Raw genomic sequence first — 15,761 nt, 5'->3', positions numbered from 1 at the left:
AGGACTGACCACAGGACTTCAGCCGAAAGCATTCCTCAATTAAACACTGCATTCATTGCAGGAGAGCTGCAGATGCCACTTAGTACTGTGATGTTCAGATATTCAGGATACATTAAAGGTATATTTTCTTTTTAAAAAGTGACTACCAGGTAAAATAAGTCACTGTGGCAGGGCGTGGTTTGTGGCTCAGCTGCAGGGGAGGGGTGGATCAGTGGGTTCAGGGTGTGGTGTAAGGGGAGGCTGATCAAAACAGGTGCTCTTCAACACCTGGTCATGCCTTCCCCATTTCCATAGGGTGCAAAGCTGTGTGCTTCGGGTCCTTTTTGTGTCACAGTGGTGCCGAAACCCAGGAGCTCATCGACCCGGGACATGGGTCACATCAAACTGTGACAGTCACTTTATTTATAAGGACACTCAAAAACAACTGTGCTGTACAGCTAAAAGAATACAATAAGAAAATCAATAAAACTGAAAACAACATATAAAGTCATTATAACTGAGTCGCATTAAAAGACTCAGAAAAAGAAACAGAGGCTAAACAACACATATAGGCAGGACAATCAGCCTTCAAAACAATGCCACAGTTATGAAAACTGACATGCGTATGTCATGCATGTCTATGCATGAAAATTACTGGACTGACATGAATCTACCTCTGCACACGATTTTCAGACTCTTCACTGGAATCATCAGGCCCATTTCTAATTATATCACTGTCAATTAAGGCCAATAAACACGGAGATGATGCTGAACAGAGCAGAATAATGAGCGCGTGTGTTTTCCCCAACAAATTAGATTCCTGCTTGGTGGTCTGGTTCAATAAACACAGCCACAGAACGGATTTCCCGAATGATGCAGGAAACACTGAACAAGTGCACGGCCTCCTTTTTAGTTTACTTCCTGTTTTATTTGAAACTTGTCTCCTTTGTGCTTTTCCCACTTGATGGAGTATTAGGGCCAGATTAAGAAAAAATATATTATTGACGATTTTGAGAATAAAGTCGAAATTTCGGGATTAAAGTCGTAATTCTACTTTGAGAAAAAACAAGGCACTTTGTAGAAGGTACAGCAAACGTGACACTGTGCCTTGAAAAACGAAATTCATGATATTTGGCAATCGTGTAAAGGAGGATGAAGTCATTATGTCCATTGATGGAGAATTGATTGAAAGAGTTACTGAATTTCGTTTTTTGGGTGTAATAGTAGATGAAAATTTGACGTGGAAATCACATATAGAGTATATTAGAAAGAAGATGGTTAAAAACATTTATATTTTGGGAAATGTAAGAGATTTATTAGACTATAAAACAATGCGCATTTTATATTTTTCATTGTTTTTCTCATATTTTAGTTATTGTGTTGAAATCTGGGGAACACATATGAGAATACTATAAAACCTTTAAACTTATTACAGAAGAAAGTGATACTGAATGATTCATAATGTTAAATATAGAGAACATACAAATAAATTATTTATAAAATTGAAATTATTAAAATTAGGAGATTTAGTGAAATTACGGACACTATTAATTATGTTTAAGGCTAAAAATAATATTTTGCCCTCTAAGTTACAAAGAGTATTTTATTGTGTTCAGGGGAGAAGACAGTCGAAGGAAATTTTATTTTAAGCATCAGTTAGCTAGGACTACACAAAGATTAATGAGTCCAACGGTTAGGGGTATACGATTGTGGAACTCTCTTCATTATAATTTAAAGAATTGTATGAATTTACATTGTTTTAAAAAGTGTTACATGCTTAAAACGATAACTCAATATGAAGAATGTGAATGAAATTGGGGTTCATTGAAAAAGGATCCATTATAATTTTTTGTTTTATTTATTTTAATTTTATTTTTCTCCTTGTTACTATGTGGAGTGGTATATTCTGATTGTAAATTTGTATATTTTGATTGTAAATGTGTTGTTTGGTTTGGGTTAGGACTGGAGATAAATGTTAATGTTAGTTTGTTCCTTGATTTTTGGTGCCCACTTGTAATATAAGTTGGATTGTAGATAGGGGGCAGGGTTTAATAAGAATATTTTCTTCTTCCTGCTCCTTTTCACACATGGTGGTAGTGCTTTTTGATAGAAAGTGTGGTTGGTTTGTTTGAACTGTTGTACCAAGTGTGAAATAAATAAATAAAATGAAATGAAATGAAACAACAACGTAAATCTCCACATTTTCAACGTTATCTTTGACTTTATTCTAAAAAAACTATGTACAATATATTTTTTTTCTAAATGTAGTCCTAAACTCTGTCGTGCCTTAGCGCCTCTGTCAGGGCCAGCGTTTTATCTTACTCTCCCTCGTTTTTGTTTGTTTTTAAATGAACTATTATTTCACTGGAGTTCATTCCCGTCTCTCAGGAGCTTTTGTTAAACGTCCCCATTTCCTCCCGTCATCAGCACACAGAGTCCTCCTGCCAACATTTACTAAGTACAAACTAAACGTGACACACTTATGGATCTGAAATGTTAAAACAACCTAAAATTACTTTGATAAAACTCAAAACACTTTAAATATTTCAGGATTTAAACTGAAGACCTTTATATCCATGTGTACAAAATTACAGTTAAGCCAAGCTCGCATAACGCGTGACAAAAAACAAACAAACAATAAAACAACCAGTAACACAAAAAGTATAAAGTTTCAGAAATATAAAAATACTGAACTTCTCCCCAATTTGGGGTAATGAACTCTTTGCTCCGGCTAAGAATGACTTGGGCTTTAAAGAATGGCTTAACAAGGGTGTTGCGAAATTACAGGACTTATATGAGGAATACTCTCTAATGTCATTCAGTGAATTAAGGGCAAAGTTTAATATTCCACAGAAACACTTCTTTAAGTATTTACAACTTAGAAGTTTTATTCTGGCACACTTAAACAACTCAGTGCATCAACCCCCACTCTCCATCCTAGAAACTCATGTTACAAAAAACTGTTTTGGTAAAAGACTGGTGTCCCAGTTTTATAGCATGTTAGTTGAAAACCATAAGGACAACTCTGATGGTAGAAGACGGGAGTGGATTAGTGACTTACAAGAAGATATTTCATCTACTGAATGGAGTAAAATATGTTTAAAGCACACACTCAAACCATTAACACTCGTTTGAGAATGATACAATTTAACTGGATAATGTGAACATATATATCCCTGTGCAATTGAATAAATTTGATCCTAATATAATTGATCTATGCTATAAGTGTAATAGACATCAGGGTACACTATACCACTGCCTGTGGAAATGTGAAGAGATTCAAAAATTTTGGAGCTCAGTGTTACAATATATCTCTCAGATCACAACTTCCCTGTACCGCTTTGCCCTAAGTTATGTATTTTAGGCTTGTATCCAGATGACTGTACTCTGTTGTGTGAGGAAAGAAAAATGGTCGATCTTTGTTTGCTACAGGCCAAACGCTGTATTGCATTATGTTGGAAGAATGTTGGTTGCCCTCCTTTAACCACTGGTTAAACAACTTAACATCGAGTTTAGCTCTTGAGAAACTGACTTATATTGTTAGAAAGAAGGCTTCTGAATTTTACAACATTTGGAAGATATTTCTAGATCTACTGAGGAGTGGGGATTTGGGGGGGGCGGCAGGTGAATAAGATAACTAGATAATGATGAATAATGTCTGAATTGCTGTTGGGAATATACTGTGTAACCTACGTTATGATTTTTTTGTTTTCCTTTGTTTTGTTTTTTAAAATTGTATTTATTTGTATTGTTTGCTATCTTAAATTATTTAATTATTCACTTATTTTGAATTCTTTTAGGATTAACATTTCAATTATTATTACTATTATCATTATTATTATTATTATTTTAATACCTGCCATATGTTCATTATATTTTTGTGTTGGATACTGTTGAAAAAAACCAAACAAAAAAAAACAAATAAACATATGTTTAAAAAAAAAAAATACTGAACTTACATCATTATGAAGTGCATCAGCTGTACTGTGGTACGGCACAAGTATACAGCGATTATAATTTTTAGATATGTACACAGGAAACTTTTAAAAGCTTTTAATCAAAGTGCAAAGTATTCATTGTAAAATTGTTTGTGGGTTAAATGCCATGAATGTAAATAATAACTTTACATTTTTAGATCCTCTAACATGAACTTATTTATTGCTTTTTAAATGCAGGTGAAATTAACCTTTATTACTTGGGTTTTATCTGCAGAGCTTTTAAATTTCAGGAGTGCTTCTACAGAAAACAGCTCGTAAGATGTCTGAAGGTTGAGAGAAAGTAAGAATAAACATCAAATGTATGACAGAGTAAAAAGGAACAGCCAGTAAACATTTCTGAAGGAAAGCACGCAGACCCTGAGAGGATCTGAGCGAGCGTCTGTTTAGAAGAAACCACTGTGACCTTCTTCAGCAGCGTTACTGGGAAATGACTCACTGCCCGATGGGAGGAGGGGGACGTGTGATTTTCTGTGTCTCGTATTTACAGCCATTTTTAATAAGTCGTGGCAAATTAGTGGCACCAATAACAGATTGATCACCAATAAGATGGCGTCTCTACTGATTTACATGAACAGTTGATTTACAGTTATTTGACTTGAAGCTGAAAGAAAAAAATGTTTCAATACTGCTTTTGTTTCTGGGGGTCTGTTATTGTTCCTCAAAATGAATGTAGTTATATGTAAAGTTCCTGTTTTGAGGTGGTTTTCCTACGTGACTTCATCCAGTTTATTCAGATTTTATGAAATGTAAAAGTGTTAAAGCGACAGCACGCTGTTTCTAAGAACATTAATATGTAAGGTATGATGATATAAAGCAGAGGTGATGTACGTTTATATCCTGTTACGGTGGCAGACATTCACACTGAAGTGCGGAGTACACACCAGTACAGCTGTGCAATTAAATATGAATTTGATTTACAACCTTGGCTTTCATTGAATATTTATATGAACAGGATAATAAAGATAAATAATTATCGTGCTGCATTTGGTTTTGTAGTAATGCTCTCATTTCATCACATCCTCTTCCTGCTCTTCATTCCCTCCATAAAAATCTCAACCCAGCAGAATTTGAATTAATGGAAATCCTCTTAATTAAAAGAACAGTTTTTCATGTGTGGGATAAATAAATGCACTCTTTTCCAAAGTCTGAGAGTAATCCGGGTAAATAACTGTAATCTCAGTACTGATTGAAATAACCTATTATGATTTCTGCCATAAAGGAGCAACAAAAGTTCAGGCTTTAGATGCTCGGTTTCAGACTGTTTTTCTCCCCTACAGAAGCCCCACCCACCAGCTGTTCACACCTACCCTTTGTTAGTGGCATCCAATCAGAAAAAAGCTGGCTTAAAAATCCTCTAAAATCATCACGTTGATGTCAAAAGAGGAGAAATGTTTATTTACTACCCTCCGCACAAGTTGAACAATCGGCAGAAGATTGCTAATTCAGACAACCTAATCATTTTAATCACTTTAAATCAATGTTGGTGTAAACTGGGCAATGCATTATAACTGTGTTATAATTGTAGTGACTATTGTTTTTTGGGGGGGGGGTCATGTTGTATGGTTTAGAAGGGTTTGTAGTTACGACGTAGCTACGGTGTTGATTTAATGCAGAAGTATAAATCAGACTTTCAATACATCCCAGAAGGAGGGAATTATACATCTCTAAGCTTAAGTGCAGGTCTTACATTCTCACCTCAGACTCAGACCTTTCTCCACTGACTACAACATTATTATATTTTCTGCTGTGTCTTTGTTTGGGTGGCTTTCTTTCCTTTTTCCTCCATGCCCTGTCCCTTTATTGTCCTCTGTCACCTGAGCATCAAATATTTTATAAATCAAGCACATCATTTCACAAGCCTGAAACTTTTCTCTGGACTGCAGCTTCACCTTTAACCTGTGAATATGCTCAGGATGAATCCTGTTAATATAAACCTGGACTGCCGTACATCCTTTTGCCGTCCAGCGAGCGGGTTCCTGGACAGTTCGTGTTGATATTGTTCATGTTGAAGTCCCTGCCCGTTGTACACAGCCCGTCTTCAAGTTAGCCTTCAAATTCACGCCTATAAAACCAGTATAGCAAGACTGTGAATCAGCAGATGGAGCTCATAATTTTCCAGGGAAGCACAGGGCATGCTTGAGAGGTCCTCCACTTTGGGCCAGTCGGTGCAACTTCGGGCTGAGCTTTATTAGATCACTGTGGCTCTGTGCACAGATTAAACTTTGTGCAGGCCTCCTAATCCCACACAGACATTCAAGCCCAGCGGTGCCACTATTGCTCACCTGGTTGAGCTGGCACCCATATACCAAAAGCTGGAGTCCGGCCCAGAGTACTTCCCAAGTGTCACTCCCCCTCAAGATAAATTGCTAAAAATAAATCTAAAAAAAAAAAAAAAAAAAAAAAAACTTGCCCTGTTTGCATTTATTTTTATCTGAATGGATTTATTTTATATTGTTTTACATCTCTTTTATCTTTGTGCCTTTATTGCTTTATTCAGACTGCTATAACAGTCTATTTAAAAGTGGGCTTGGGCTTTATCACCTACCCTGTTTACAAAAAGGTGGTAATAAACGGGTGGAGGACTCAAACAATTTGTTTCACACAGAGGATGAAGTGAGGGGCTGCACCAAAACTGAGTGCGAGACATACAAGCATTCATTTGAACTATGAATAGTGCAAAGCTACTGTTAAAGAGCGCAAGAATAAAAATATGGGCCGTACCTCATAACAAACCCTAATATTTATCAGAAAACTGCAGGAGGCAAGGAAATACAATTACACCCTCTGAAACACAGTCGCCAGGACCCTTTGAGTCACTCAGGTAAGGTCTAACAGACACTGATCGGACACCTGTCAGTCAAAACAGCCACGCCCCTAACTATATATATTGAAATTCAAACAGGTGTTATTAACAAATCGACCCTCATTTTCAGGACTTTTATAGTGGAGAGCCAAAAATTAAAAAGTTGGTTCAGAGGTTTGGGTTTTTCCTTTAATTTGTCACCCAATGGAATCTGCTAAACAATGCCATTTAATAAACTCAGACTTAAGAAGTCAATTTGTTGACAGGTTTATGCAAGAGGTGAAGGAAAGACAACATATTTCATGAGGTTTGATATCTGCACCCGTTTCAGGACAAACACCTTAAAGACTTGAACACATCTGTTTACATCAGTCTGCTTATAACAGCTGCAGGTTGCTCGTCTTCCTGCTTCCAGCAGCTCACTGTAAAGCCACTGTGTTCTGACGTGACTGGATTAACCCCTGGTATCTACAGACAGAGCGCTTTAACCATGGAGCAATAAGACCAATACCAGCCAAACATGGGTGTGGTTTCATGTGGGCACAAACAGACAACGGATGTGTGACACAAACAGCCTAAAGCAGATGTTGAAACATCGCATGATGTGTGATATCATGTGACATCACAAAAATGCGTGTAGCGTGAAGAATTTTCACAATAATCTGCACCCCAGTCCACCTGCCTCACTCTGCCTCAGATGAGATTACATTAATGAAGACTTTCGATGTTTACAGCTTTGTAAAGACACCCGGAGAGAGAATAAAATCAAACCGGAAACTCAAACGTTAACCATCAAAATGACTTACAATATCCCTAAACGTTTCTTTCGTTATTCTTGAAACTACACCACGCAAACACTTCTATTCTATTTTATCTGTTGTTTGTAGTCGAGTCTTATTCCACGAGCCCCACTACTAAACCCATTCAAAATCTTGCAACAATTTCTTGCTTTTATTTTGAAGGGCGCGCCGGATGTGTACGTGAAAGCTAGCTAGCTTAAAAGATGAAGTTTTGCTCGAAGTTTTTTTTTTTATTATTATTTCTAAATCTTGTGATCTTAAGTCAAGGGGAGGAAATCGAAAGCGTGAACAAATACAGAGAGCCCTTTGCTGCAGGGCAGCTCTGTAGCACAATATTCATCTTTTTCCAGCATTTTCTTATTTTAACGCAAAAACTCCAACATTTCTGCGTCCCGTTTGCTAATGAAAAAAGCGGCAAATTTAATAAAATATATCTGCATGAAAAAAACCAACCCAAAAATTCTTTAATAAGAGTTCCAGTGTGATTTACGACTGCAGAAGTAACTGCATTTCAGCGCCGAGTTAGCTGTAACTAATTATATTCACCTGGAAATGGTTGTGTTTTGGTTCGGGCTCCCTGACTGCTTCACTCCGCGTCCCTCGCTCTTTTCTCGGGTGGTTTTAGCGTGTTTCCCCCTGCTGTCAGCTCGGTGATGTGAGGACGTTTCTTTTGGTTACTTTGCGACCCTAAAAATAAAAACCACACAGAAACAGACAGGAGGAGCTTCTGCGCTGCTGCTGTCGCACCGCCCAGCCCGCCTTCACCGATAAAGAGAGGGAGGAGATGCGTTCACGTACCGCTCAGACAAACCACTCCTCTCTCCTTAATCTTAATCATTTTTGGAATAAAGTGCTAAATCTAAGTAGAAATTGAGGAGGGATGGCACATTTATGAGATAAAAACTTACAAAACAAAAAGCCGATAACTTTACAAGCTAACTGATAAATTTACAATAAAACATGCAAAGTTACAAGAAAAAAAGAAAATTTTTAAAAAGCTGGCAATTTTACAAAAAATACAGTATAAAAAGAATTTGTCCTCTTTACTTTAGAAAAATTGTTTATTTTTAAGAAAAAATGTACAACTATATGAAAAGGCTGGAAAATTGACAATAAAAATTATAAGGAAAACCCTCCAAATTCTACTAAACAAACCAAACAAACAAAAAAACCTGTTAACTTTACACAAAAACCTCTTAATACTGTAAACAAAAGACTGACGGTCCTGTGTAAAATTTAATAAAATTAAAATAAGTTCAGTAACAGTAGGTGATAAATTAATTAAGATCGGATGATTTTTATCACTGAATGATTTACAATTAAAAAATTAAAGAAGAAAAACGTCTTACTGTGTTTTAAGCTGTAAATTATTCATAGACAGTTTCCTTCTGGGCTTTTTATTAAACAACGCTGACCTCTGGTGTCTGTTCCAGTAATTACCTGACACGAGAAAACCATATACACATGCATACTACTACTACTACTACTACTAAGAAGAAGAAGAAGAAGAAGAAGAAGAAGAAGAATGATAATGATAATGATGATGAACATTAACATTTCAGTAATATTAATTGAAGCTTTATTCAATTAAGAAATCCCATGTGATTAAAATGCCTTCACCAAAAGAGCAGAGACCACGAAGACACACCCCTACAAGGTTAAGCAAATTATTTCAGAAAGAGGTAGCACAACAAAAAAGGAAAAAAAAAAATAAAGCAAGAACTAGCAAGTACAAAGACCATACATAAGTTTCTCCCTCATAAAAACCACTAGTGACTCCTTTGCCACATTCTTTTTATCTTTTAATTCAAGAGAAAAAAAAAAAAAAAGTTTTCATAGACTGGGTGTAGGTGTGTGTGAGAGATCACCTGAGCTGTGTAGTCAGGCATCACCTGGTGTGCTCTCCAAGGTTGCTGGTTCTCTGTTCTTCTTGCCACGAACTCCTCCAGCTGGTGTCTTGTCCTGATTCGCAGCTCCACCTTCATTTTTAAACCTCTTTTGTGTTTCAGATGTATCGCTGTATTCTTCCACAACACCTGTGAGTACTGTCACCTCAGTAATTTTACAAAAGAGAAAGTTGATGCACATTGCCTGAAGTTGTTGCATTGTTCTTGTGGCTTCACACACTGAGGCACTGAATTCGTTACAAACTTATATCCAGGTGTTGCTTTTCTTTGTTTCCACAGCTTGTGCCATTCATCTTCAGAAAACCTTTTACTTTAAAGGTTCAGATCAGTCTCTTCTGTGCTGCCATTACTTTCTTCAGATTTACTTCTATACAGTTTTAGGCTTTGCTTGGTCTGTTTCATGTTTCATAGGTACCCTCAGCCCAGCTCATTCAGATTAGCACATCTTATTTAGCCTGGTCTAGTATTCCACAGTCAAATGTGAATAACCAGCAATTAATCTGTGATTGAAGACACTTTTGCTAAGGCCAGAATGAACTGTTATGGGTTTAGGTGTACTCCCAGCTTACTTTTAGTACTTTCTGGGGAGCTGTCCATTTGTGTTTATAAAATAGAGGTCAGTGGTACAAAGAATCAAGAGGTGGTGCGTACATGTACTGTATCAGTGTAATCAACTCTGCACAGGGAGAAATAAGGGAGCCACAAGCAGATAATTACCCATTTCCTGTGTTCATTTATAGCAAGTAAAACAGTTTAACGACTAAAGCAGCTCTGTTCAACACCTTACCAGATGTAAAATGTTTACAATTTAAAACTGCATCTTTATTCTATATTTATATATCTTTAAGCCCAACTCACAATGGACTATTTTACTTTGGAACATGAATTTGAGAGAAAGAGAACACTATGGGGTTAAAGGGGTTAGGGTACTCGCTGACCTCACAGTCCATTTACTCTTATTCTGAAGTTGTGTGAGAAGTGCAGGTCGTACAGAAGGCAGGTGAAAACAAAGCCACTGTCAGTGTGACGTTATTAATCTTTAACACTATCACAGGAGAAGACATCCACAGAGTCATGTGAGAAACTGCACTTTACACTTTGCTGGAGGAAACTGTAGCAGCAGCACGAGCATCAGACCCACGAGATCAGACTTAAAGGGATAACACGACCACATTAGGAAGGAACCACATCAGGTAAATATGAAACATTCGGGCTCTACTTTAGCTGCTTTATTATTTAAACTGTACTCACAGATTCACTCTTTTTGGTTTGATTTAGTGTGCTGTGAACCAACTCACTCAACAGTTCACCCCATAAAATAATTTAAAAAGGCTGAGAGCAGAACTGAGGTATTTTCTAAAATACTGTCTCACTGTGGAGGGTTTGTCATCTGATTTATTCGCACTGACTTGTTTCTCCTAAAGCTGTAGGGGTCCTGTGATGTGTTCAGGTGCTCTTTTATTGTGAGTAAAAAACCTGAATCATCATTTTAAACAGCTGAGTTTGAAACTTTGAATAGAAATGACAGTAAAGTCCTTTACAAGCACTCCTGTTACGCCTTTAACAGAACAGAATGGCTTTGGATAACTCACAATTTGATATGGTCCTGATGCATCTTATATGGTGCAGCCAAGATGCTTGCTGTAATTACATTTACAGCTCACTCAAGTATTTTACTCACCAGAGCAGGAATTTAATGAAAGTAATGGCACTGCTTCTTTTTTTTTTGGGATCTTGCCACAATAACTTTGCACGATACACAATTCACAGTAGTCTTTATTTTATCTTGGCTGTTTTCTGTAACAAGCTGTTTTAGCTTTTCGCCCTTGTTTGCATTTACCTTCTAAACTAAAAGCTCTTTACCACAAGCTGGGAATGTTTTCAGCTGCTCTTCTTTTGACTTGCAGGTCTAGCATTCACTTTCTTTCAGCTCCGTTCTGCATCTACAAGCTCCACTTTCTTCTAACTTGAATCATTGTACTTTTACTGGCTGCTGTTTTTAGACTGAATTTGCACACTAAAGAAGAATACATTTAATTTAATGTGCAATCACACACTCGTGTCTTTTACTGCCCTCAAAGTGTAAAAACCAGCTGACTTTTATTTCCTCTGCAGGTTTAAAATGTTAACCAGGTGGTTAACGTTCACAGCCTTCCTTGCCGTCCCAGCCAATCCAGGAAGAGGAGCTACCGGCCAGGGCACTATGACTGTGGCACCCACCTGCCGGGTCAAAGGTCATCTAGAGGTGGAGCTGACTTTACACTGTGGAGATGGAAAGGATTTAGGTGAGTGAAGACGATCGTCCCTGCCTCCAACTCACTCTCTGCAAAACCGACTTTCAAGAAGTTATTAAATTCCCGTTTCTCAGAGTGTGAAGGCAAACGCTGACTTCTGTTAAATGTAGAAAGTGGTCACGTTCCTGCTGTAAATATTTCAGATTGTACATTAATAGAAACCAATCATTCCGAGGAATCTAAAGCGATAACACTCTATAATAATTTTGGCTAACAATTAAACTTTACTTATTCAAGTGTACTAGCTGCTAAATAGCTAGTTTGTGAATCAGATGCAACTATACAATAAAACACAGATAATGCTGACAGATGTTCACTGTGTTTAAATCAGGTGTAGTAGGTGGATGGGGTTGCCCACTGGGCCTGCCATGTGTCTCTCTGTGTTGTCTTGCAGGTTCTCAGTAGGTGGAGTTATTTAGTGCACCTGGCCCGCCTCCCTGGAGCATTTAAGAGCTGACCGTCTCCATCACACACCCAACATTCAAACACTCATCCAGCTGCTAACACAAACTAACACACCTGAAGATGTTAACTCTGTTTTTTGTCTCTTTTGGTTGATAAATCAGAAAATCCGTGTCTCTCTGGGTCTCTGACACCAGCAGCTCTGACATGAGAGAAAACTTTTACTGAACTACGGTACTGAATGTTGGTGGTGTCCCACTTATTACTGTTGATTATCATGTTTATGAAGTGTAACCAATGATTTTTAAAACAGAAAGGAAAGGCCTTTATTTTAAAATAATTTAAAAAAAAGCTGTTTAGCTCCTCCCCTTTAAGTCAGCTTTCTTCTGACTGGCTACCCATCACAAACAGTGGGTTTGAAAAGGAGGTGGGTGGAGCTTCTGTGCTTACAGCCATAGTTTTGTGCCTAAGATGGCCATTTCAATACTGATAAACCATAACCGTTTGTAAATGATGGATGGATTCAATTTATTATTTATTTTGGAGCCAGCCTCGAGTGGACGAAAGAGGAACTGCAGCATTGCCGCTCACGTCACAAAGAGCCAAAAGTAGAAAATGTGTCCTCCAGGCGTGCACTCAACAAATCTTCCACATCTATATTTTTTGTTACCTTCACTTGAGACACGAAGGAAAAGTTTTTGTGAAACTGTTTCTCTCTTTTGGTACTCATGAAATCATTACTCCTCACCTGTACCTGCTTCTTCTCTCATGTGCAGGTGTGGTCCAGTACTGGCACACTCCCTTTGGAGACCTCCACACTCCTGGTTCCCACAGTAAACTGGACCCCATCGTCATGCACCATGATGGGAGCCTGCTGGTCCCCAACACCAGTGCTCTCCACAGCGGCCTGTACTACTGCCTCCTGCAGCACACAGAGGGAACTACACTGTGGCCATACGAACTCCACGTCGGTCACGATGGTCAAAACCTTCAGGAACTGGGAGAATACGAGCGAAGCAGCCACTGTGCTGCATTCAGGTTCAGGAGGGATGCTGGGTCTGAGGAGGCGAAGCAGGCGGGTGTTTCAGCTGAGCTGTTTGCAGGAGCTGTGGCTGCATCAGTACTGCTGACCTTTGTGTTGGGATTCAGCATTGGAGCTTTGAGCAGGACTCGTGTTTTCAGGTGAGTTCAGCGACTTACGTCATTATTGGTGCCTCTTGAAGAAGTTTTAACCCAAGCTAAATCACCAGCATTGTAATCAATGTATTTTTAAACAAGTATAGAGAAAGACACAAACACTAGATAATCTATGTGTGAGCCAATGAGAACACCACATGTGGACTGACCCTTTTTACATTAGAGGTCTGTGTTTTCCTGTCAGGTGTTTAGGGGCAGTCAGGGCAAAGCTGCGGTCACCAAAAAGAGGACGAAAGCGCCAAAGCGACACAACTGACCACCGCCCCGAGGTCAGCATGACAACCCTGCCGCCCACGAACGAGAACCCGGCCTCTGAAAACGACCAGGTGGTGCACAACAACTCTGCGACTAACCTGTCTCCTCCTGCCAAACCTCAGAGAAGCTTCCGGCACAAACGAGAGGAAGACGAGCCACCGGAGACCACTGCATATCTGGAAGGATGTGACTACAAGGAGGAGAAAGAGAGCCGGTCTGGTCGCTTGTATCTGATAGGAGAGGATGGAGAGAGTCAAAGTGAAACAGATGAGGACGAGGAGGACAAACATGGAAGCAAGAGCAGAGGAGAAGATGGGTATGGTGCAGGAGGAAGAGGAAGCGGTGGCAGGTGAGGAGAAAGATGGAGAGACGGAGATTTCCAGAGATTCTGAAAAGTCATCTTTTGAAAGTGAAGACAAGGACACAGGAGGCAAAACCCAGGAGGTGACCAATCAAGGAGCGCTGCCGCCCTCCCCACCACGCCCAGCCCGCCGCAGCCGCGTCATCCGCCTGTACCAGTACGACGAGGACGGCCAGCGATACGGCCACCTTCCGGACCCTGGCCCTGACGCTCCTCTCCCCGCCCCCAGATTCAAACAGCGCTCTGTCTCTCTGACGCGCCTCTCCGCCATCATGGCTGCAGCCTCAACAGGGCCACTGGACCAGAGACAACAGGAAGAAGGATAGTGAGCAGATGCCAAACTTCCACATGGACATTTGATAGATGCTACAGAGAGTGGACAAAATAATGACAACACCAAGGCTCAAGTCGAGTCCACGTTTAGCGCCACAAACCGAGCCTGTGTTACGCTTTACTGCTACTCCTCAGGACAATAAAGGACAAAGTCTCACACATTCAAGTTTCCAAAGTAAAATAATTAGGGGGCATACCATATAATGCACGAGTGGGGAGTCCATTCTTCAAAAGTTAAATGCTTTCTTTGGCACAGATGTTCAGTGCATATTATTATTATTTGTCATAAGTTATATTTGCAGTAATTTTCACTCATGCTTACTTGCAGATCTGAGTTGCACTGATTTGATTATCTCAGGAAATCTGCAAAAATGTACAAAATAAAAGGACTTTCATGTTTTGTTATGCTGTAAACACCTGAATGAAGCAGAACAGCCATCGCCCAGTGGCTGAACTGAAATGATGCACACTTGTACCTGATATGTTAGGTGTGGAATCGATCTATACATACCCTTAGACTGGACACTGTATTTTTATGGGGTCTGATGGGTGAATCTGCACATGCACTTTTTATATCTGGAAATCAATTTTGCATAAATTAAAAAAGCTAAAGACGAAGCATCATCAAAGTAATGCTATGACTTTTTCCTGAATCATCTTTACATCCTGCTGACGAGATAACAGCTGAAGCTGAACTAGGCTTCACTTTCATAATACCACTTTGTACCACATGGTGGCACAACAAGTAAATTAATCTTACATATGGCTCGGGTCAAAGATTTTAACTTGTACGCCGTCATACGGGTGTATCTTTTCAGATGAAGTTTAGATTCACCACTCTGGGTCAAGTCAAGGAAAATGGCGTTTTAAGGAATCTTGAAACTGAAGTGGTACGTGCCATGTCTGTGTGCATTTTTATTGGGACTGTGGTGACATTTGAGACTAATGAGAACCCGTTCCTGCACTAATGCTTGTTCCCATCAGATTTACTCAGGTTTCTGCAGAGACTGAGACCTGATGGTTTTTGAAGGGCTATAGGGGCAAATCTCTAAACTGTGAAAAAGTAAAACAGCATAAGAGCAATCTTATGGACCAGAGATCACAAGATGCATTGGCTCGGGCACAACACTTGAAATAGGGCAGCATGGGCGTGAATGGAGGTTAACGCTGTTGCCTCAGAGCACAGCCTGGTTTAAAGACATCCATGTTAGGTTAACTGGTCATGTATGTGAGGTAGATGAAGTCCTTTAGGTGTGAACAGTTAAACTGTGACTTGTGTATGGATGAAATGGAGTAAATTACTAGCCACTTCTGAGAATGTCCTCGCTACTTACAATTTCAATAAAATATGATTAAATCATTATGGCTATTATGCTTTCATGTATAAAACAGGACATGATGTCAGATAGTAAATTTAGTTTGTGTTTTGGGG

General features: G+C 39.1%; 2 protein-coding genes across 4 annotated transcripts in view; one reads left to right on the top strand and one right to left on the bottom strand.

Annotated features, from left to right (window-relative positions):
- Window positions 1-8,374, bottom strand: part of capn5a (calpain 5a) — a 31,284-nt gene extending 22,910 nt beyond the window's left edge. Inside the window, exon 1 of the mRNA XM_031739915.2 lies at window positions 8,127-8,374. The gene's annotated coding sequence lies outside the window, so the exon portion shown is untranslated. The remainder of the gene's footprint in view (window positions 1-8,126) is intronic.
- Window positions 8,375-9,589: 1,215 nt separating this feature from the next.
- LOC120432829 lies at window positions 9,590-15,639 on the top strand. 3 transcript variants are annotated; one of them, XM_039598065.1, is made up of 6 exons: window positions 9,590-9,618; window positions 10,542-10,680; window positions 10,766-10,836; window positions 11,603-11,772; window positions 12,960-13,365; window positions 13,565-15,639. In XM_039598065.1, exons 4-6 carry the CDS (start codon window positions 11,610-11,612, stop codon window positions 13,986-13,988), a joined length of 993 nt encoding a protein of 330 aa, XP_039453999.1. In that variant the 5' UTR covers window positions 9,590-9,618; window positions 10,542-10,680; window positions 10,766-10,836; window positions 11,603-11,609; the 3' UTR covers window positions 13,989-15,639. The 3 variants fall into 3 exon arrangements, with proteins under 3 accessions (XP_039453999.1, XP_039453997.1, XP_039453998.1); XM_039598063.1 differs by lacking the exons at window positions 9,590-9,618; window positions 10,766-10,836 and having other exon boundaries at window positions 10,504-10,680; window positions 12,176-13,365; XM_039598064.1 differs by lacking the exons at window positions 9,590-9,618; window positions 10,542-10,680; window positions 10,766-10,836 and having other exon boundaries at window positions 11,354-11,772; window positions 12,176-13,365.
- Window positions 15,640-15,761: the final 122 nt, after the last annotated feature.

The sequence above is a fragment of the Oreochromis aureus genome, linkage group 14, assembly GCF_013358895.1.
Source record: "Oreochromis aureus strain Israel breed Guangdong linkage group 14, ZZ_aureus, whole genome shotgun sequence".
Lineage (NCBI taxonomy): Eukaryota > Metazoa > Chordata > Actinopteri > Cichliformes > Cichlidae > Oreochromis > Oreochromis aureus.
Note: the sequence above shows the minus strand (reverse complement) of the source record. Positions and strands in the feature narration are given on the sequence as shown.

Excerpts from the sequence above, each read along its gene's own strand:
- LOC120432829 (XM_039598063.1), top strand. The coding sequence starts at position 12,701 with ATGGATTCAATTTATTATTTATTTTGGAGCCAGCCTCGAGTGGACGAA. Across the intron at positions 13,366-13,564 it reads AGCAGGACTCGTGTTTTCAG|GTGTTTAGGGGCAGTCAGGG; the intron begins GTGAGTTCAGCG and ends TTTTCCTGTCAG.